Raw genomic sequence first — 22,279 nt, 5'->3', positions numbered from 1 at the left:
AGGAAATTAATTTAAACTTTGCGGTGTTTTAATGTACCAGACTCTTTAAGCTGAGTTTAGCACGATGATCCCCGATGTCTGAAAACGGTCGTCACTCTTGAGCCGGAAAGCCGATGGTCAAGTTTATTTTGCTTGGAGTCATAGCACAATCTACCCCAGCTAGCAACTCAGTCCTTTTTTACCGTCTGTAGACGTTGAATCAACATAAAAAACGACGGACTTGTTTGGGTATAAGTTCATAAATTGCGCTTGTTCAGTTACTGGACGGATCACCGAAGGAGTCTCGCTTGGTGAACGGTGTCGTTTTTTCAAAGAACGTCATAAGCGACAAGATGCGAAGTCGGATCGACAATCCCGTCATCATGCTGCTCGCCACACCGCTGGAATATCAACGAGTCAACTACAAATTGGCTTCCTTAGATCCTGTGAGTGTCATTTGGTTTAATCATGTGCCTCGTACTTTCTGTACCCGTTTATTCGGTTGCATGGCTGAGTGATAAGAACGTCTGTGCGACGCTCAATAGGACGTCGGTTCGACACCGCTCCAGAGCACACGCCCGTATCTCGGTAAGACACTTATAGCATTGGTACGTCAAATTAATAGGATCAGCCGACTTGATTACACGTTCCTTCGCTGCTTTTGTTATTGCTGGCTAAGTGTAGGCTATTATAGCTTCGGGAGGAAGTGATTTTGTTATACCATTAAAATATGATAGAACAAAGAAAGTTTAAATTGAGCAATCAGTTGAAACTCACAGGAACAGCTCACGTGGTCCATCACTACACACACTACACACATATCGAATTTATCGCATCTAAAGTTTTCAGACGATATTCGACAGTCTATCTTGTAAAATGGACTTTTCCAGATCACGTTGTCAGTGATTTTATACTGAGCAGTGACACATTTGCACCAAGGTTTTGTTGAAGAGAAATTCCATTTTGACGCAGGTCGTGCGACAGGAACCGGAGTTCTTCAAAAACTTAGTGTCGCGCATTTTGGCGCGTCACCCGGATCTTGTCATCACGCAATGTGGAGTTGCTCAACAAGTACGGAAGCTGCTCCGAGATGCTGGAATCACTTTGCTTATCAACGTCAAGAAGGTTAGGATGATCGTGGCGTTGTTAAATGAAATAGAGAAATAAAACATAGTAACTTTAGCGGGTTTAGCATACTTTATTTCACACAAAATATAACATAATTAAATAAAATAAACTCAAACGTTTTCGACACGTACGTGTGTCCTCATCAGGAATTAAATCTGCAATACATAAAATGAAAAATCGTAAGATAAATTTAACTATGCACTGTAACTGTAACGACACTCTGGACTGAAAGCACAAACTGAACAAATGATACGAGAATAATTGCGAGTAAATTATGCGGTGGGAAACAGATCACGTGAAATTCCTTTTAGATTTAGATACGCGAATAATGCTACTACTTCCTCAGGGTGTCATGGAGCGGTTATCCCGGTGCACGGGAGCAGATGTTGCTCGTTCCATCGATCAACTGCAGAACGTGCGGCTCGGTTCGTGCGGCAAGTTTCGCGTGCAGCATCACTATGACGGGAGGAGAAGGTTTGCTTGCAGCGATGGAATCGTGGCGGCTGCTGATAGGTGCATACCAGCAGACTACACTTGAAAACTTAGTATTGTTTTAAAAACTGCAACAAACACCGGGACTGTGGTATCAAAAAATTTTCACTTGCTCGGAGTCCCTACTTAGAAGCAGCAGCAGAGTTTGGTATTTTTCTCCGATTCCACTGCTTTGATAAATATTGTAACGCAGAATAGGCTTTTTTCTACGTGGAAGCTTTTATGTTAATTTTTTTGCCAGCATTTGTAAGCCTGCGACGATTTGTCATGTCACCAACTTTCATGTTCTGTTGTGTAGGTTAGAACCCAAAACCACCAGTTCATTCAAAACACTCTCGTATCTGGATGGTTGCAAGATTACCAGTGGTTGCACCATTCTCCTGAGAGACAAACCAGACTATGACGAACACAAGCACGCAGACCAACACACCAGACATTTTCTCGCTCGTGTTAAATCTGTTTTAAGATTTCTAGTGCGTGTCCTCTATCACTGCAAGCTTGAGGTAGAGTATGTTTCTATTCAACTAATCTTCTGCCATATTTCTTACAAATAATGGTCATATTGAGCATTGCTGATTTTAAACTTTCACGGTGTTCGCATACTATTGTTGACAGCTGTCATACGTGATGGACCAACAAGACCTTGCCTCTACGTTTCCGATGACCGGTTCTCAGAAAGCGAAATCGAGCGACCAACATCAGCAGTCAGTGTTGGATGAACCTCTGCATGATGGTGAGACGGTGCTTCTAAACTGACAAATTTCCATTGATATTGTCAATTTCATGAGCTTCAAATGTGTATGATTTTATAAATCTCTGTGATAAACATGCCACATGGTTTAATTCTAACTTATGACTTGATCTTGTGTTTCTTTATGATCTCACGATAAAAAGTAAATCCGAGAGTTAGACTCAAAACAATCAACTAATATTTTTCCCGTTCCTGTCTCACTGTTATATAAAAACGTCAGTTTTGGGCTGTTTAGAAGGAATTTAATGTAGTCGAAACAAAAAAGAACAAAATACGTCGGAACAAAGTTTCGTCGAATAGCCGAAACTATAACGTTTCGAACAACCCTACCACGCTGCCTTATAGGACCTATCACACTGCAAGTACCGCTTACACCGCGAAAATTCCAGAAACACGCGGTTTTGTTTAAGCGCGCCATTATTTTGCAGATCATGCAAAGGAAGCTAACCCATGCACTGACGCTGCGACAGAGCCGCGCGTAAGATCCAGTACATACAGTTCGCTGGTTTCTGACAGCAACACTGTGATTCTGGATCAGTTTGACGACGATGGCCAGACTGGCAATGTCAGAACGTCACAATCTTCACAATCATGGAAGCAAACAATCTCGAAAGACAAGGCAGAGATCGGTGCTGAGCAGTTAAGCAATGAGCTTACGAAAGCGCACCACCCTCCTCGCAATGTGGATAACTTTCACAACACTGTGCTAAGGTAGGATTAACAAAAGACGAACTTAAATATTTGGTAAATTTTCACTCGAGCAATCAAACATAGCATGCTTGACTTAACATTGTGTTTATTCTTCTTCTTCAATTGCCTTGCCTGAACCAGGCATCGACGGCCTCAAATGAATAATTAGATCAAATATTCCCATTGTATGTTGCATGGATGATTGTTTCTGTCTTGTCGTTAAATGGCTTTAGATGCGTTTGTCTTTGTCTGCCAGGTGCCCACTTTCCAAAAATTTTACCAGTTAAACAGAGATGCTCCACTTTTTGCTTTCTAATTACATGGCCAAGAAATTTATATTGTCTGGTTTTCATACTTTTTGCTCTTGCTATAATTCTGTAGTTGCAAGTGCTTTTGATTGTAACATAGCAATATTTTTATTATTTGTTGGCGTCCAACTCTTGCAATACGGGAAAGAAGAGACGTTAAACCGTCTAGGTAGAGGTAGCCATAATCATTTCGATAAAAATCTGCATTTTGAAATATTGACGATTTGTTTCATTTCAGTTTTTCTCCTCTCATATCTTTGGGCGTTCCCTACCTTCTCACTGAAGCAGGAAAGCGCTCCCCTCTGTACCAGTACCTTCCCTCTATTCTCTTCTGCTCAAGTAAATTTAGCAACCCTACTGACTGCGAAACCGGCTGTGGCTCGCTTGATCAGGTTAGAGATTTCCCTACGTCATGTTATGCGTTGTGAACAACAGGTTTAGATTTGTAATTTCTTTTATATATTTTTCCAGGCGAGTTCTTCTGCTGCCATTAGTACATGCTTAAACTCTGACTATGAAACGGATCGAGTGTCGATTAAGAATAGGTACGTTGTTTCGACTCAATGTAATGTTTAATATTTTAAAGCTGCGTCTAATCTTACTCAATGTCTATTGGCAATTCTTGGAACTTGATTCCTGCCTTGTCATGTTCTAGAATTGAGAATGTTTGTGTAATTGGTGGATGACGAGAGTGAGTCAGCAAAATGTGATTGAGCTTTTTGGTGACGCAAGATTTTTCGTTCATCATTTGCCAAAACTTTGCTAGATCTTCTACGCTCGATAGTTATTCTTCAATACAAGGCTTTTGGAGTGTTCCCGATCATAATCTCGGCAACGATACCGAATTACCGATTGCAAACTACAATGAAGAGAAGGTAATTTTTAATAGCAATATTATAGTGTTTTTGAAAATCATTGACTCTATCGCAGAGATACTTTGTTCTCAGCACTTAGACAAGCAGACAGTTAGCTTACATCTTTCGTTGTATGTCCAACTTAATGTTGAAAATGGAGTGAAATTTTGTATACGCAATTTAAAGATAAGTATCACAAAGAGTGATCCAATTTTCTTCGCCTTTCTGCTTTTGGTCATGTTTGCTAACATACAAATTGTTGTCGCATGCAGGCTTTAAAGAAAGAAATCTCTTCATTGCACAAACAAGAAGGTTTGTCGCAGCATCACCCCAACCCATACAAACGCATGACATCCCAGCTGTCTGGCAAAGGTACTGCTTTCAAAAACCTCTTTTTCGCGGAAAACAACATCTGTTCGTGCGTGGCACATTTTTGGTTACCGATTTCCTGCTTTGTTTTCTTGACAGATAAACTCTATTGTTTTTATCAGCAGATGTCGTGGTGTCTCATCTAATAGCTCAACATTATATATCCAACCAAAGATTGCACTTGCTTTAGGTGAAGAAAGTTCGTTGTCTTTCGGAGAGACAAGCGCTCAAGATCTCCACAACCGGCACAGTGAGGCTGATCGGTTGAGCAACATCTCACCGAAACACATGCGCACTCGTAGCGCTGTGACCGGGACTAATGATGAAAAATGCAGATCAAGCAGCATAGACAGCCCTGTGGGTCAAGTGGAATACTTTAAGTGGTTACCAGAGAAGCACCCGTTTTTAACGGCGTCGTTCACCAAACCAGCTGATTCAACGGAGATGAAAGATCTTCTTGCAGATTTCAGGTTATCAGAGTTTCTTTTTACAACTGTTTGTTTCGGATAGGGCAATGCTACAATGATTGATTGCGAAAATCTTTATCCTCGGACTGGGAAAGCTTCTTTGAGAGCTTAATCCTGGCAATTTTGTGTGTTTGTAAATGCTTTGAAATTGGCGCAGGCTCGGTCAACGAAATTGACATTCTCAAGTGACCGCTGCTTGAAGTGTGGTTGTTTTTCTAATTATTCCGTTCACTGGACTACTATCTAACTTCGAAGTGAGATACAGAAGATACATGTTCGGTTGCAGCGGCTGTGGCGCAACGTGGAAGTTTCGTTATCTGGCCTGTTTCAAACAGCCAAAAAACCAGTATATAAATTGTAACCATACTACCATGGCGGAGTAACAGAAGTTTTTCACTTGGTGCTTGCAATTCATTCTATGCAAACAAGTCATTACTTAAATCTCACATAACATTGCAACATGTATGGCGTTCATTCCAGGGCAAACGGGTCATCGCTTCAATTAACCGGTCCGCAAACAGTATTGAGGTTGAAGGAAGAGGCCACCTGTAAACGTATGTTGTCTCGTCTTGATGACGTCGAAATTATAACAGAGGAAAAAGGGGAACACCCCGTTGACTGCCTGGCAGCCAGCAACCACCAACACATTTCTGTACTCTTCAGCAGGTACCGGAAAATGTGATAGTTGCATCACAGTTTAAAAGTTTTGTGTTTAAGACAGTTTTGTTAATAAGATATCTTTCATATGAAAGCAATGTTGCGCTGCATTATTTTATTTCCTTTTATGGGTTTGTATTTGTTACCAGTTTTCTAGTGTGTAGTATACTATGTATTGAAGTTATTACACAGTCAAAGCGTAGTACGTTGAAGACCAGCATCAATGTTTGGAGGGATACGGAGTACCGTATAAATAGAACGAGATATCGAATTGTGCATCGTTTCATGAAAGATTAACAAGCTCAAAATGGTCATTCTTATTGGCACGGCCACACATCGCATAAGTGCCACCAGTACTCCGAATTGTTGACCCAACCACACAGATAGATTTTTTAAAAGTATCGCTTTCAAATGTATCACAGCTGACACTTTTATAGAATTGGCTTACCATTGCGCGCTGGCTAGTTTTTAACGACCTTGGTTGAGCAAGCCTGACCACTCACACTATCCTTGCTAAAGAATTCCTCATCAAAATAATGGCATTTTTAAATGACATGATTGTGAAGCAAAATAATTTTTGGATTGTTTTCGCACGTTGTGCTGTAATTGACGTGGTTTGATGGAGCAACGGATAAGGTTTTGGCTTTCCAAATATGCAAAACTTGTTCGACTCCCGGCTTTAGCTGGTTTAAAACATTGCTCACCTCTACCTAGGGTGTAATGAATTGGGTGGGCATAATTGCTGCAGGAAAGGTGGCCGAGAGAAAAGAACTGGCCACCCTACTCTCCTTAGTGCCGAAGGTTTAATTTAATGAGAACCTTATCTTCTCATACCCAACACTTGAATCAAGTTATGGGATCACCTTTAGCTTTTTCTGTAATTCTGGAGTCAATTAACATTTAGTCAGTATCAAGGTTGATAACCTTGTTACTTTTTGCCTTCAATTTTCTTCATTTCCACAGCTACAGTCTGCAGTCCCCAAACGCCCCTTACCCATGCGTCATCCCATGGGCAGTGGACATCGACTTTTATCGAGGCCTTGATATCACTTTGGGAGCGTTTTTGGAGCGTTATTGCTTTCGACCCAGTTACCACTGCACCAATACATCGTGCAATCGGCCAATGGTAGAGCATGTAAGGAGGTAAGTTTCTAGACAGGAAAAACTGGTCCTTTTTCATTGATTCAACCTCTGCAAAGACTGATTTTCCTGGCCGTAATGCCTTTCTCCGAGCTTAAAAAGTTGTCTCTTTCTGCTAAACTTTGACGTCACCAGGAGTTAAAACGATGCAAAAAATACAACTTTTGCAATCTACGATATTTTATGCTTGGTGCATTTTCACTGTAAAGCTTCAGGTGATCAGATTGTTTTTGATGAGCTACAAAAAAGGCTATTGACATAACCATACTTTACAGTTTTGTACACGGGAAAACATGCATGAATATTGTGCTGAAAGAGTTGTCAAAAACTGTATCTAATCCTTTTATCTTATCCTGGTGTTGGAATCCTGAAAGCAAGACATCGACAGGTTTATATGATTTACCTGTGTGCAACGACTCATTGCATTGTTATCACGAAGGCTGCCATCATGAGAAATAGTTGTTATTGCTCATGTAACTTTAACTAAGCTGCTTGGTCTGTTACTCTGTGTGTTTATGGTGTAGTGGAGGCCGAAACTGGTGTAAGTTTTTGGTGTGTGTTTATTTCACTCAAATCTTGACACGGCGTCCTCTAGCATCAGCCAGTAACGCAGTTTCAGTCCGTTTACGACCAGAGGGCTCTCATACAGAATGTAGATGAGTATTAGGGTGATTCAAACGCCCCTTAAAATTTCAAAAACTGCCTGGGACTACCACAAATTTTTTTATGGTGGAGGCTAGACCTGAAATGTATTTTGCCATCAAAATTTTCAAGATTGATTAACTTTTCACACTTGCCCTTTTCGTTTTATCGTTTTCCAAAAATTGTGAAAAACAGTGAAAATACTGTCAATGTTTAAAGTAAATATAAAATATTTGAAGCAATATAAAATGAATTTTATTTCAACCAAAGACTTGTTTTGCACTTTTATTTCTCAGGAAAAATTTGCTTTACTAGAAACAATTATGTCCATGAATATACAAAAATTTGAATGAAAACCATAAATTTTTCATTTTTTCGTGATTTAAAAAAATAAAATTGAACCATAAATATTATGTTTAATGGAACATAATATTTTCAACTATCAACACTATGCATTTTTGAACATGAGGTGAGGAGAGGATTAGGTACCTAGTACCTACACACAGTATATACAGACATAGTTCAGCCAAATCATACAGTGGTTTTAAATGCACAGTGCACGACACAATAAATGGTGGTTTATGAAGTTTCCATTGTATTCATGCATTTAATGTCCATGTTCTTCCTGATATTTGTTACCAATTGTCGATTTTCTTCAACTACTTCAAGAGTATTTTGGAAATTTTCTTCTTCCCGACAGGATGAAATAATATCTGTTGCCAACTTCACCCCTCGTTCAGCGGCGTCATTAACAACCATGATATTGTTAGCTCGTTTCTGACAATCTTGGAATGATCTATGTTCCGGCCATTTGTCAGGATCCTCGGATAGAAAGGAAGTGTCTTGTACACCCAGAGCTTGGAAGAAAATCCATGAACCTTCACCATTAAGACAGGATACATCCGATACTGAGCTTGTGAGGGTATCTATCGAGGGGAACAGGGGCTTCCCATATCCCAGACCATGAGGTCTTACATTTTGTTGGTCATTCTTGACCAGAGACAACTTCTTGGCTACAGTGACCTTTTCTTCCACTGTTATTTCTTGACTAAATAGAATGATTGGTGCAAATTCTGTTGTTAAGCTCCATAAGTGGCGTTTCAATGCATTTATCGCGGGCGTTGCTGCCTTCGAATCAACTGAATCGTACATCTGAATGTCTTTGAATAATTTCAAATCGTTTATTGGAGCATCCATGGCACTTGGACACTTAAACCAATACTTTGCATAGACAAGCACTCCAAAATTTACAAATCGTTGTAACTTGATCATTCTTTTACTGGTAATTATTTTTTTGTTCAATTTGAGCACCTGGTCTTTTAATAGAACCATCTTAATTGCATATATCAGTTTTGCCATCCACCTAGCCTTGTGAATGGCACCTGGTCGTCGAAAGGTAAAGTTAACACTGTTTTCTCTTTCACTCAAGATACAATTTGGTCAGTTGGATTAATTTATTGTAATCGTCACGAAGTAAATACTTCTTATCCAATGTTTCAAGATCGATGACTGTTGTTTATTTTAATGTGTTAGCAGCATCATGAATGCAGATATAGTCATCATTATTCATGGTGAATATTGGCACGGATTTGGATTCAATGAAATGCCACGAATCTCGAAATTTCGTAAATAGGTTAACTTCTGGTTAAATAGGTCAAATTATTCAAATATTGGACACAAAGTAAACTATTCAGTAACAATAAGTGACTGTGAGACAGATAAAACTGTATTGTATTTTACCTGCCTAAACATTCTGACTTTTTGAAGCAATCTACCTTTACTGCAATTACATTCCACACTAACCCATATAGTAAATGATATTATGAGATTAAAATATTATACAGCTGAGTAAAATGATAATAAAACCTGTTTGTCACATAATAGAATTTGAGCAAAAGGGAGCATTAGGTCATTTTCAAATGTATTTTACCAAAAATTTACACAGGTTGAACATTTTCAATTGAGTGTGTGTATTTGATAACATTTTTCTGGATAACATAAAGCAAAATCCAGGCTTTTATCTTCACCAAGATTTTATTTCTGAGGCTAGAAACAAGGGGCGTTGAACGTTTTTTGCTTAAAAATATGAAAAAAGTGAAAATAAGGGCAATTTCAAACGCATTTTACAAAAATATGAATAAGTCAAATATGTGCAATTTATTGTTTATATTTAATATAATTTTTCTAGACAACATAAAGCCAAATCCAGACTTTTGTCTTCAACAAAATTGTATTTATGAACTTGTAAACTAGGCGAGATAATTGTTTTTTTGCATTATGGAGCTCTTACTTCAATCGAAAAGAGCAAATGTGAAAATTTAATATTACTCAATAATTTTGATACCAATATTCATTTTAGAGTTAACCTCCATTGTAAAAAAATTTGTGGCTATATTTAAAAGGGTCGGGGCGTTTGAATCACCCTAATGAGTATAGTTACCAGGCCAAATGCAATCATGTGTTTAAAGCCTCGATCGATGAGTATTTTGTTGTGTCAACGAAGAAAAATTGATCGACAATGGTTTAGCTCTTGAGGTGTAAACTTGAGCAACGCACTTCAACGACAGCTCTCCATCCAACTGTACCTTGTAGATCTTATAGTTTACTGACAGCAACATTTCATATAGAAACGAAACTCTACACTGTCAACCTCAATCACTGTGCCTCCTGCAATGCAAAACATCGATAAGTATCCGAAACTGCAAGATAGTTTTAAAAAAGACTATTTCAATTTGACTATGAAGCAATTTCCTGTTTTCAAGTTTCAAAAATTGTGCTTTTAGTTCAACCCGTTTGACGTTTACGCTTCATACGTTTGAAGCAACACTGATCGTTTCTATTCCCTCGTTCCGCACAAACATGTTTCACAGATGTCAAAGTGATGTCAGATGACGCTTGGTCGATGTCATTTGCAAAGTTCTTGGAATTTCGCCTTGAAACGTTCACCAGTGACGAGCACGATGAAATAAAGAGAACAAATGACGACGACATTGTCATTCCTCCATTCAAGTCGTTCCAGTATTTCCTTTACCAGTAAGCTCGTCTTTGAAATGAATCGAAAATACTGTGAATTATTCTTATTCAAGCCCAGGGGGAGCTCAAGAAGAATAGTGTTGATTTTTTTGTACTGGACTACTGCAAACTAAAGTTGTGTCGAGTAGTTTCAAGTTTTCAAATTTACATTTGATTTCAACATATAAACACATGGATAGGTCGCTATGTACATACTTGTGATAGATACTGGGTGATTTTATCTTGTATCTTGGTAGTAGAGCTATCATAGCTACGATACGACTGCCAATGTTCTCTAAATGGCATGCATGTTCTTGTAACTTTCCGTATGTTGCATTGAACACAAAAAGTGCTTTTCACCAAAGTTTCAGCGAAAAGCATCAGTTAACAAAGAAGCTGTTAATTTCATTGTTATGATGAGCCAGCACTGACCCAAGTTGTTGCTTTCCAGTGATATCGTGGCTGCTTTCAAATGCTTTGAAATCGTTGTTTACGAAGTGGCACTTCCGTCTCACTTGATAAATTTCAAAAGCGACACGGATTGGCAGAAACCCGCAGCAGAGACCAGCGGTAATGGCAACGACCCACTCACGACCTATCAAAGATTCGTAGCGTCCATGAAGACATTGTCAAAAGTACGTTTACAATAAATATTCTCTGCATGTGAACTACTATGTTGTATGCATGTAAATGTGTATACTGATTGGACGCTATGACAAAGTACACAAATTTACGCTATGCTGATGATACTGTTCTGTTGGCTGAATCACAAGAAGATCTTCAAGAAATATTGGACAATGTTAACTCAATTGGTAAAGAATTTGTTATGAAAATTAACGTTAAAAAGACCAATTAATGATAATTTCAAAATCACCAGACACTCCAGTATTCTGAATTATAATTGACAATGAAAATACACAAAAAGTAAAATCTTTTTCTTATCTTGGACATTTAATAACTTAAAATGGGAGGTGTAACCATGAAACTCTAATACGTATAGAAATTGCAAGAACTACATTTGAAAAAATGAAAAATGTTTTAATCAATCAAAGTTTAAATTTATCTATTCGTTAAAGGATATTAAAATGCTATATCTGGTCAACCCTTGTATACACTTCTGAAACTTGGACAGTTTCACAAAAAATGGAGAAACGGACCGATGCCTTCGAGCTCTGGACATACAGGCAAATGTTAAAGATTTCATGGAAACAAAAGATCACTAACGATGAAGTACTCTCCAAATTCAATTCAAGCAAAATTCTCTTACAAATAGTCAAAAGAAGAAAATTGAAGTATTTCGGACACACAATAAGGCAAGAGTCGTTACAAAGATCATTAATAGAAGGGAAGATAAACAGTAAACGAAACAAAGGCAGACCAAGAATGATTTGGACAACAAACATCACTAAATGGACAAAGTTAAGTTCTGAAAGTGCGCTTTTTGTCGTACCCAGGCAGCCAGGCTAATGCCTGGTGGTTGAAGATTTAGATTCAGTGGACGAAAAGGTAAGGAAGCCAATCTTCTTGTCCATCTTTAAGCGTGTCGGTAAGTATCTTGTAGCAGGCACAGCGACATGCTTTCAGTGGGTGTTGAACCGACCACCACCCGATCACCTTCTCACCGCTCCGCCAGCTTGTGAAATGCTGGTTCAACATAACGTGCAGTTATGCTGTTATTCTTAATTTTGAATCTTCATTACGTCAAAATTCATTACGTCAAAACCACTCAGGGCACCATGTGGTCTTTCAGTGTGTCGCATCATAATTCCCAAACTGTTTTAGGCAACAAGTCGCTGACTTCCCTGGTTCTGTTCCTGTCTGTTGTTTGTTCATTTGTCAAAGCCGATGTTTAAACTCTAATCATGCTTAAACTTGTTGACATCAGTGGCATAGATGTTGCACACGTTTATCAGTATAAGGAACTGAGACGATGCTAACACTCTCGCTCAGTACTTGTTGTGGGAGGTTTTCTTTTTTTCCAAGAGTTATCCGAACAATTATTGTGAAGCCTGCTGCCTGATATAAGACTTTGCGTCAATTTCTCGTAATGTTGTACCACACTTAGTTACATGATACCATGTCATACTTTAGCTTTAACTTGCTTTAGTATTATAACAACCGTTACCACTGTGATGTGCACCCACAGGTGGGGTACGACTCGATGGACCAGATATTTGATAGGACCAATAGCATTCGATCTGGCAATCCATTCGACCAATCAGTGGGCTCGGACACGCAGGAGCCTGGAGAGGACGTTTCGCTTCTCAAATCGAAACGAGAAACGCACTTCGAAGATCTTTTATCCCTGTACAAGCAAGAGCGATGCCTTCTCCGTGACACTGTGGACAACATCAATCTCACACTTCAGTCGCTCAGGATAGGGTCAGTTCTGAGGTAGTTTGTTTGTTACTACTCAGTTTAAAAACCCATGACATCTTTCAGCTCTTACATTTGGATTGTTGTTTATGTAGCTTTTATAAATTCATTTTCATAGAATACAACGCTGTAAAGAAAGAATCGACCACCCTACTAGTGGACCTAAACCGAATTTAGATGATAGCATAGGTTTTTCAAAGCGTATTCTGTGAAGCGTTGTAAAGCTATTAAGATGTTTGGAGTTCTTATTCAATTTCTGTTTGAATATGAATCTGTTGAAGACCTCAATAAGGGAGAAACTGACTGCAAAGGTGATACGTAACATTATTTGAAATGTGTGAAGATGAACGTCACTACATCTTCTCTTTTGAACAAGCCATTGCTACTTCCCGTAGGTTTGTTTGCAGTTTTTAAATGAAATTCAGTAACTGCTGAAACCACTCGAGGTAGAGGAGCCGTTGATAGAAACTTGTGCTGACATGAAACTAACTTTTTCTCATCACCCCCAACTTAAGGGCTACCTTTTTTTTTCAGTTTCACAACAGAGAACCAGGAAGAGATGAAAACAAAAGACTTCTCGTCACTGAACAGTTCTTCCCCTCAATATTCACACGGAGATGAGACCCCAGAAGAGCAGATTGCACCAATCGAAGTGATTATTTTTACACTATCAGTAGGGCGATTTTTTGTCACTAAAGTTCCTTTTTTTTTAGTTGTACCAATTAACAAAAGAAATGTAGAACCAAAATTTCATGGTTGTGGGGTCAATATTTAAGAAGTTATAAAGGTACCAAAAGTTACTTTTTGTGTTTTTAGGTTACTTTTCATTTGTTTGGTCACTTTATTTTGCACACTTTTTTGACTATTTCCCCGATTTATTTATATTTTATTGCTACTGGAGAGATGAATTTACATTCTATGTATGTGCTTTCAAACTTCGAAGTTTGGCCGAAAAATGGCGAAAAGTAACGTTAAGTTTTTCAACAATTTGCGCAGGACAGCTGTGGTGATGTACCGACGATGAGCGATGAGAAACGATCTGAATTGTCGGCCGACTTATTGAGTCTCACTTGTTTGATATGTCGCCTGGTGGACACGTGGAACTCTCGAATGAGCAGAGTTGCTTATCAAGTAGGTAGCTCTTGTAGTGTCTTTCATAGCGATTTAATTTTTATCAACTTTGAGTCAACCCATTGCCTGTGGGGCTTCTAACCGTGTTTATGATTGGAGCCTGAAACCTTAAGCTGTCCGAAGCAAAGATATTTCTAAAATCTTTCAAAACCAAACAAAACATCTTGGTTTTGATTTTCTTTCGATTCAACAGTTTAGTGAAAACTTTGTTTCAAAATCCAAATTTTTTTTTATATAATGAGCTGAAAATGAAACAATTGAAAACCTCAGAAAACGTTGAAAATATGTGGCACTGCGTCATGTTCGAAAGTGTCTGCATTATTCCTACTTGCGCGTGTTTAAAACAAAGAAATTGTTTGATAAGAAGTTTACGTAGTTTTTATTTCAAATTCAACGTTTTGATGACAAATTGCGTTCCATTCCGCCACCTATCATGTAGTGTAGTTTGTTATGTTACAATCCTACTTGAAGTTTACTCGATTTATCGGAATCTACATGATCACGTTACAACGAGGTTCAATTTTATACTTTTTCTATCTTTTTCGTGTAAACCTTTTCTTCGCCTTGCCAAGGGTCGTGACTCGTGAGGCTGTGTTTTTTGTTTGTGTGTAAGGCAGAACTTATTGGTGTCGTCAAATGCTGAAGTCATAACACAACAGACCGATACACGTGCTACGCGCAGGACCGATTATCCCGCAAAGGCAACAGGTCTGCGAATACCGCGTTGTACAACGAGCAGCCTTTGCCATTGTACAACGGGTCACATGATCTGAAAGATTGCAGACTGAAGCTCTCTACTGGCACGCAAGCTGTTGTCGAAATGAATGACGATTCAAGTAAGTACCTTGATCATGCTCTTCACATTAATAACCGCCCGCCAACTTTGTATGCAAGAAATCATAACAATTTCTTCTGATAGAAAGTAATAACTTTTGATGTAATTTGCTCTGCTTGGCTTTTTTGCTTGGCATTGAGTACTTTTTGCAATACTAATAGTTTTTATTATTTACTTCTTGAATTACATTGTTTTTAACACTCTCTCACATAGAGATAAGAATCACTTGTTATTTCTCTACTTAAAATATTAATTCATTTCTTAGAAACACTTACGTCTTATTTTCATTCCTTCACTTCTTTACTTCAGCAGCATGTCTGCACTTGTAGACCCCCAAGGCCTGTAGAGTGTAGAACAAGTGCAGATGCGCTGCAGAAGGAAAGAAGCAATCACGGGACTTGGTGGTCCAACAACAACAATGTATTTTATCAATCACCGCTCTGTTGGATTTGTCATCGAACACTGTAGTGTGAGCTTCTTCAAGATGCTTAAAACTCCATCATCTGGCAATTTATAATAATTGGTTTTCAGGACTAAGCAAAGCAAACGATGAAGGTTTGTCATTCAGTTCATCAACTACATCAGAGAAAACGCTTCACAAAGACTTCGAGGTATCACAGTATTTGTAGACCTGACTTGCTTGTGAACTTGTGTAATTAACAAGGAAACATCACTTTGCAAACGCACGGGTTTCGACTTAAAAATTTCCTTCAAAGTCATAAAACTGCAATTTCGAATCAACTTGTGACGGCTGATTGCAGAGTTTCAAGCTTCCGGTATGAACAGAATATTTTTTTACATGATGATCTTTCGCAGAATGCGGAAGAGAATCTGCGATGCAGCAAAGCTGATGATGGTCTGGGATTGGTGCAACGTAAAAAGGATGGTAAATGTGGTTGAAAGCAACGTTGTTTCTGCACAACGCAATATACTTGATTAGTAATGAAAGCTTGGTGACAAACTAGCCACACAGTGTAGCGTCTTTTCTTTTTATGTAAATTTTTTAACACAAGGATTGACTGGTGTTTCTTTAAACCAGCCTTCAAGTACAGTCTTCTGCATACCAATGAAGAACTAATTCCTCATCACTGATTGATAACCACAAATGTGTTTTGCGACACACGTACCTAATGGAATTTTGTAATTCAAACATTAAAACTGTGTAATGGTACAAATAAAAAAAATAAAAATAAAAACTGACTGTAGCAGTGTAACACCCATTAACTCCAAGATTTTGCCATTTGTTACATCGGTCTTGCGACGTTGATCCGATGTTGCTACCTGGGCAATAGCTTTCTTTTGCTTTCAACAGATGGAATTGATACAACAACCGCTCCCATTCCAATACCAACCACACCACTCGATCGCTCCTACAGTGTGACCTCATCGTCCGGCATGAAACGATTCACTAAGACACCTTCTACAAGTAAGACATGTGTCAAGTTGTAAATCGCGTTTACATTAATGTTGGTTTTACGCAAAAAATGTCGCGGGTTTCAGGTTTGACCAGTTTGTCATACGCTTAGACTGATTTCGTTCAAAGTGTCTGTTTCTGTGCAATGCAGAGATGATTGGTTTGAAGGAACCCCATTGGCGCAGTTTTCAAGGTTTTCTTCTCGTATCCCACTGACTGGTCTAGTGGATAGAACGCCCCCCCTTGAATCGGTAGATGTCGGTTCAATGCCCCGTCTGGTCGTATCAAATACCTTATAAAGCTGACACTGGATTTCGAAGTTTCTGCTCAGTAGTCAGAATTGAAAGATTAAATTTAGGATGATATTGTACTCCTAAACAAATATGATAAGATGTGGTACTGCATAAAAACGCGCACTTATATTAGTATTGCAAGTACCGACTTTCCAGAGTTAAAAAGCATTCTTCAAAACCGTTTTTTACTGTCATCGTATCCAGGCTTATACCTGGTTGTTGTAGATCTGGATTAAGTGAATGGAAATGCAAGAAAGTCATCTTCGTGTAACTGCTTTCCAAAGCAACAACCGCGTGTTTTCGGGCGGTGTCAAACCAACGTTAGTGTCGTACAGTTGTTCGATGCTCATTGTTCATATCATGTTGCTACTGTCAATGTGATTGCCTTTTTCCCCAGTGACAATGAAGTCGTTTGTGAGCAGCCTTCTATCCGGGTTCAACCACACACAAGTGGCTATCCCCTTTCCCTCAGACGAGCATTATCTCCTGCCTAACTGTGCCTGCTCGGGCATTGTGGTGAGTAATAAGTATTTGGAGTGTATATTACTTCTGCTGATGGACCAGGGTCTTACTTGATGTTTGATCAAGTGTAATCAGCAATTAACTTGCCCAACCCAGCGACGTCCACGCCTAACCGTGCCAGAGCTTGTTTATCTAAGCTAAACGATCAAAAAAAAAAACTTTTTGTAACACCCAAAATTTGTTCAAGATATAGTAAATTGCATTGGAGGTTTTGTGCTTGATAATAAAGTAATCTGCTGTTTGCTTTTTCTACCATTTACAATCATACAGTACAACATAAACGAAATAGCACCAAAGAGATCACTATTACAATTGAACAAAAAAAAAACGAACTGAAGTTAAGTCTTGGTTAAAACAGAAAGTTATTTTGTATTTAGTGATTCCAGAAAGTTATTTTGTATTTAGTGAAGTTTGGTGATTCCAGCCTACTGTATAGTTTGGTTTTGTATGCTTGTAGTTCAAAACAATGAAACCTCTGAAGTTTGCCGTATATAACTTCGTACATGCACGACATGGAGATGGACTGCATAAGCAATACAAACATTTCTAAATCTCTTCAAAGTCGCACGAATCTTGTGGTTGTAAAGCAACTCTTTCATCCACTGCAGGTGCGTGATAGCGAACCAAGCTCCATCATTGCTTATGCGCTTCGTACTCCTGATTGTATCGCTCCAGATGATGTTGCCATCGCTCTCAGGAACAGCGCAACATCGTCATCCATTGATAAAAACAACAGCAGCCAGTCACTGAAGGCAAATCCCACCATGAAGATCGAAACGGAGCCGAAACCAGAAATGGATGACCTGAAATTACCTACTATCGCCTTTTCAGCTGTTTCAAAGCATCAAGGTGACATAGAAACGCTTTGTTGACATGCTGTTAAAATAACTGTTGCTGAAACTCTCCAAATGTAAACACCACTCGATTGTTGTCTCTTCAACACTGCATCGTCCTCAAAATTCGGTTTTGTCTCCACTAGTGAATGTAACTGATGCTTTCCTGACACCAGTATTCTTTATCTTTTTTTCTCCGTATCTTTCTCTCCATCGGTCTTACCATGTCTGCTTCTTACGTCACCTGTTCTTATATTCTTTTTGGAAGTCCCCGTTTCCTCTTCCCATCCACTTTCAAAGCCAATACCTTTCTTTCAAAAAATATATCTCCCTCTTCAGCACATGCTATCTTACTTCATTTGCCCTTGCATGCAAGTTGGTCTATAGTTTTTCTCTTTAGTTCCTCCAAGCAGAGTTATCCCACACATAAGATGATGTGGCATAATAAGATGAATTTGCTCAGTTCACGAACTTTGTGCCAGTTGGTTAAAAAAGAATTTGCTCTTTTCTGTTCTTCTCAGCAGTACCAGTTCACTCCTTTTAATATCCATGCCTTGCTACCGTACAATATTGGAAGTCGCACAGCACTCTGATAGACTGTGCTCTTCATTTTTAAACGAAAATTGTCTATTGTTTCAAAGCTTCCTGTTTTTTTTAATTAATTGTAAAGTCGAAATGTGGTGATATTAACTGGGAGTTTCATTGCGAGATATTACTGCTGAAACCATTTCACTAAATTTTTCTACAAGACTTAACAAACACCAACTTAAAAGAGAAAAATGAACTCACGCCCAAATACCATATTAAATTAACTATTCCAGCCCAATCCTCATCCTCCTTATCAATCTCGAAGTTATCTCTTCCTACATCATCAAACTCTAGTCCCATTCCCTCTCCTCCTTCATCCCCCAGAGCGACCTCTCCTCATGATGAAGTTCAGTTCGGTGATTCCAGCACAAAGTTCTACTGCAAAATCTACTTTGCTAAAGACTTTAAAGATTTTCGCAAACAGGTTAGTCCATTTACTTATTCCTGACGTGCGGTGAAAATGCTTCGATTTTACGTAAATATAACGTTTAGAAAAGTTATCATTCGACAACAAGAAATATCTTTTCTTATATTTTTGTGTGGATGTCTTCTTTGGTTTCAATTTTGTGCTGCAACTATTTTTGTGATTGTCAGAACAATAAGTGAAGTAAAGGTGGTCCCATACTTGATTCAAGTGTTGGGTATGAGAAGATAAGGTTCTCATCACACTAAGCCTTCGGCACTAAGAAGGGTAGGGTGGCCAGTTCCTTTCTCTCGGCCACCTTTCCTGCAGCAATTATGCCCACCCAATTTATTACACCCTAGGTAGAGGTGAGCGATGTTTTCGAGTCGAACCAGTTTACATTATTGGAAAGCAAACGCCTTATCCGTTGCGCCATCCCACAGTCAGATAATAGTATTAATAATAGTATTAATTTAATGTAGTAATTTATTACTGCCAATGCTGTGACTGGTTAGATCGTCCGCTATAGGAACGGTTGACCTTGGATCGAAAGCAGGTCGGGACAGAAACAAACTTGAGAATTCGATGTCTGCTCGTTCTTTACCTTTGTTTAATTATTCCGATTAAGTTCGTTTTCCGAACAATTTGAAAAACAGTAGTTTAAAATCCAAAACCTAGCAAGGTGACCTTCCCAGTCAACTACCACTTCAACTGCTTTATACAGACAACAAGTTATATCCTTCGCAGAGCGACTGTCAGAGGAAAGGGTTAGATTTTCGTCAATGACAATTGGAAACTTCTAGTGAGTCAATATGGCACTTTGAATTACGTCCAATTCTCAGCCAGCCAGCAAAAGTTTCCATTTCCAAAAAATGTAGCATTTACAAGCTGTGAATTTAGAGTTGAACGTACAAACTGTAATAGAGTTGAACTAGAGTTGAACGTACAAACTGCAAGATTTGACTCACTGGAAGTTTCCCATTCTTCCTGATCATAATGTAAGACCCTTTCCTCATTGCTTGGATGACACCTTTGGCGACCCAGCGAAGAACCAAGCCACAAGAAATTTATTCTTGAATTCTATATCTTTGACATGATTTTTGATCCATGCGTGACTGATCTCGAACCTTTGTCAAGATTCTGGATGGCTCTGAAGACCAGTACGTCGATTCCTTGTCTCGTTGCACTCGCTGGGCTGCCAGTGGCGGCAAATCGGGTTCGACGTTTCACAAAACTCTCGACGACCGGCTAGTGTTGAAGCAGATGTCACGGTTCGAGCTACAATCCTTCCTTCAAGTCGCTCAAGACTATCTCGACTACGTCCTCAACGCAGTCAACAAGAAGGTGAGCCCAGTGTGATTGTTGATATTCCTACCTTTGTGTATCCGAGAAACATAACAGGACTCATCGTGCAACGTCGCGTCAGTAAATGTGTGGCTGATTGCCTGCGGGATGCTGACATGTGTTTCAAATGTTTTAGCAAATCTTTTTTATTGAACTCGACCAAAAATACTTCATTGCAATTTTGCTTGCGTTCTGAGCAATAACAGAATGTGTGAAACAGCTTGTTGATTCGGCGTTGAGTTTCAGGCAAATGGCGTAGTCAAGAAACGGATATCTTGTTAAAAAATAAGTTATTCTGTGTCAATATGAATTTCGCTACTGTTTTAAAATACTGAAGCAAGCATTTTGCATCCAGTTACCTACTGCCCTGTCAAAGATCCTGGGTGTATACAGTCTTTCATTTCGCAATTCCACTACAGGCCGAAGCTTCAAGCAAGACATTCTCGTCATGGAAAACTTGTTCTACAAGAGGCATATTAACCGGGTGAGCTGGGAACGTTGCGTTTGAAAACTAGACATAGTCTAATACTTTAGGGGTCTGGTGTAGCCTAAGGTAGTACAAACTTCCACCGCCTTACATCTCTGCTTTTCTTGTCAAATTCTGACGAGGTTACTGTTTTTCGCAATTTAGTTTTGTCTGCTCAGTAGCATCCCTACGGGCTTGATATCACTAACTTACTCCATGGCTACGCCTTTGTACATGTGAGCAGTGTTTTTTTTTAAGGTGTTTTGGGGGACCGAAACGGTCCCCCAAATTTCTCCAGCGGTTTCTCAAATTTTGGACTTGCAACTACAGTAGAAAAGTATGGTTGTTTCTCGCTATGTCTTAAGCAAATATGACTATTTTTTGGTATTTAAATGAAACACTTGCGGTCTCTTAAAACTACTTAGCGGTCACCCAAACCAAACCTTAAAAAAAAACTTGCATGTGAGATTATTGCGTCATAACAGCATAAAGCGTGAGTTCTGCAAGAAAAGGATTTTGAGTTGCGATCTCGCTTGGAGGAATACCTTTATGCGGGTCTCAGGCTACTTCTGATAATTGGTTAGTTTGAATTATTCTAAGACTCTAATCTAAGCAATCGATCTACAAATGATACAGCACTGGTAGGCCTACATAATCATATAACCTAGATTAATTTAATTTCTTATATTTGACAGGTGTTTGATTTGAAAGGGTCGGTTAGAAATCGTCACGTGAAAACGAATGGAGAAACTACAACGTCATCTTCGTTTCCCAGCAAGTCGTCGTCCGCCATTCCCATGGCGGAGGACCACGTTTCAAGCCAGTACGACCAGGTCCTCTTAGACGAGAACCTTCTCACCATCATGCGGGAACATCCACTCTACGTTCGCGAGCACACTAAGGTTGGTTCGTTGTTGCGACCGTTTTAGTGGGAAGCCTCCCATAATCCTAATGCAGCAATCTTGATTACGTCAAACCTGGTTACGTGACCGAGTTTCAAACAAAAGTTGTTACTGTATTTCAATGTCGATGAATCGGTCACTCAATCTATATACAAAAAGGTAGAAACTAAACTCTTTCGACAAACGCTTCGGGAACGAAACCGGTTTCATCTTTGGTGCTCAAAGCAAATTTTATATTAAAGTCGAAATGAGATATCGAATTGTTATATCTACAATTTTATTCAAACTTATTGCCACTGACGGGGTAAAAATTTGCTTTGAAAATATTTGCCGAACTATTTCTACTTGAACTGTTGAGACGATTTCTTTTGGTCGAATTGAAATATTGTATTTCAGTTCCACTGTCAAATCTAATTCTTGTCCTTAAAACTAATAATGGGACAATAATAACAATTAATTATTGTTAGATACTAATCAAGAAGGCGCTCTCTGACGATGCAAAGTTCTTATCAGGCCATTTCATCATAGACTATTCCTTATTGGTTGGCATTGACAGCGAAAAACAGGAAATTGTTGTTGGAATTATCGGTGAGTCTGGAAAGCCATGACGATTCAATAATGAGCCCAATTACGATATCTTAAAGAGTTACCGTGCCCTCAGTGTCAATGTACGAAGCAGGCTG

The 22,279-nt window shown here is 38.9% G+C and overlaps 1 protein-coding gene across 1 annotated transcript in view; it reads left to right on the top strand.

The window, feature by feature from the left end:
- The window catches only part of LOC145776652 (1-phosphatidylinositol 3-phosphate 5-kinase-like), a 44,584-nt gene that overhangs the window by 20,547 nt on the left and 1,758 nt on the right, over positions 1–22,279 (top strand). The window contains exons 19-48 of the mRNA XM_082587883.1: positions 258–425; positions 952–1,104; positions 1,454–1,620; positions 1,898–2,102; positions 2,215–2,332; positions 2,779–3,061; positions 3,587–3,740; positions 3,820–3,893; positions 4,115–4,223; positions 4,475–4,574; positions 4,762–5,041; positions 5,519–5,704; positions 6,659–6,838; positions 7,111–7,223; positions 10,348–10,510; positions 10,941–11,124; positions 12,636–12,883; positions 13,400–13,517; positions 13,862–13,996; positions 14,679–14,832; positions 15,363–15,442; positions 15,648–15,717; positions 16,144–16,257; positions 16,936–17,054; positions 17,669–17,909; positions 18,715–18,905; positions 20,022–20,228; positions 20,584–20,712; positions 21,390–21,596; positions 22,064–22,184. Coding sequence (XP_082444009.1) covers positions 258–425; positions 952–1,104; positions 1,454–1,620; positions 1,898–2,102; positions 2,215–2,332; positions 2,779–3,061; positions 3,587–3,740; positions 3,820–3,893; positions 4,115–4,223; positions 4,475–4,574; positions 4,762–5,041; positions 5,519–5,704; positions 6,659–6,838; positions 7,111–7,223; positions 10,348–10,510; positions 10,941–11,124; positions 12,636–12,883; positions 13,400–13,517; positions 13,862–13,996; positions 14,679–14,832; positions 15,363–15,442; positions 15,648–15,717; positions 16,144–16,257; positions 16,936–17,054; positions 17,669–17,909; positions 18,715–18,905; positions 20,022–20,228; positions 20,584–20,712; positions 21,390–21,596; positions 22,064–22,184 — 4,771 coding nt within the window. The remainder of the gene's footprint in view (positions 1–257; positions 426–951; positions 1,105–1,453; positions 1,621–1,897; positions 2,103–2,214; positions 2,333–2,778; positions 3,062–3,586; positions 3,741–3,819; positions 3,894–4,114; positions 4,224–4,474; positions 4,575–4,761; positions 5,042–5,518; positions 5,705–6,658; positions 6,839–7,110; positions 7,224–10,347; positions 10,511–10,940; positions 11,125–12,635; positions 12,884–13,399; positions 13,518–13,861; positions 13,997–14,678; positions 14,833–15,362; positions 15,443–15,647; positions 15,718–16,143; positions 16,258–16,935; positions 17,055–17,668; positions 17,910–18,714; positions 18,906–20,021; positions 20,229–20,583; positions 20,713–21,389; positions 21,597–22,063; positions 22,185–22,279) is intronic.

This window comes from Aplidium turbinatum, chromosome 9 (assembly GCF_918807975.1).
Source record: "Aplidium turbinatum chromosome 9, kaAplTurb1.1, whole genome shotgun sequence".
Taxonomy (NCBI): domain Eukaryota; kingdom Metazoa; phylum Chordata; class Ascidiacea; order Aplousobranchia; family Polyclinidae; genus Aplidium; species Aplidium turbinatum.
The sequence above is the reverse complement of the archived record's forward strand: the minus strand, read 5'-3'. Positions and strand labels throughout refer to the sequence as shown.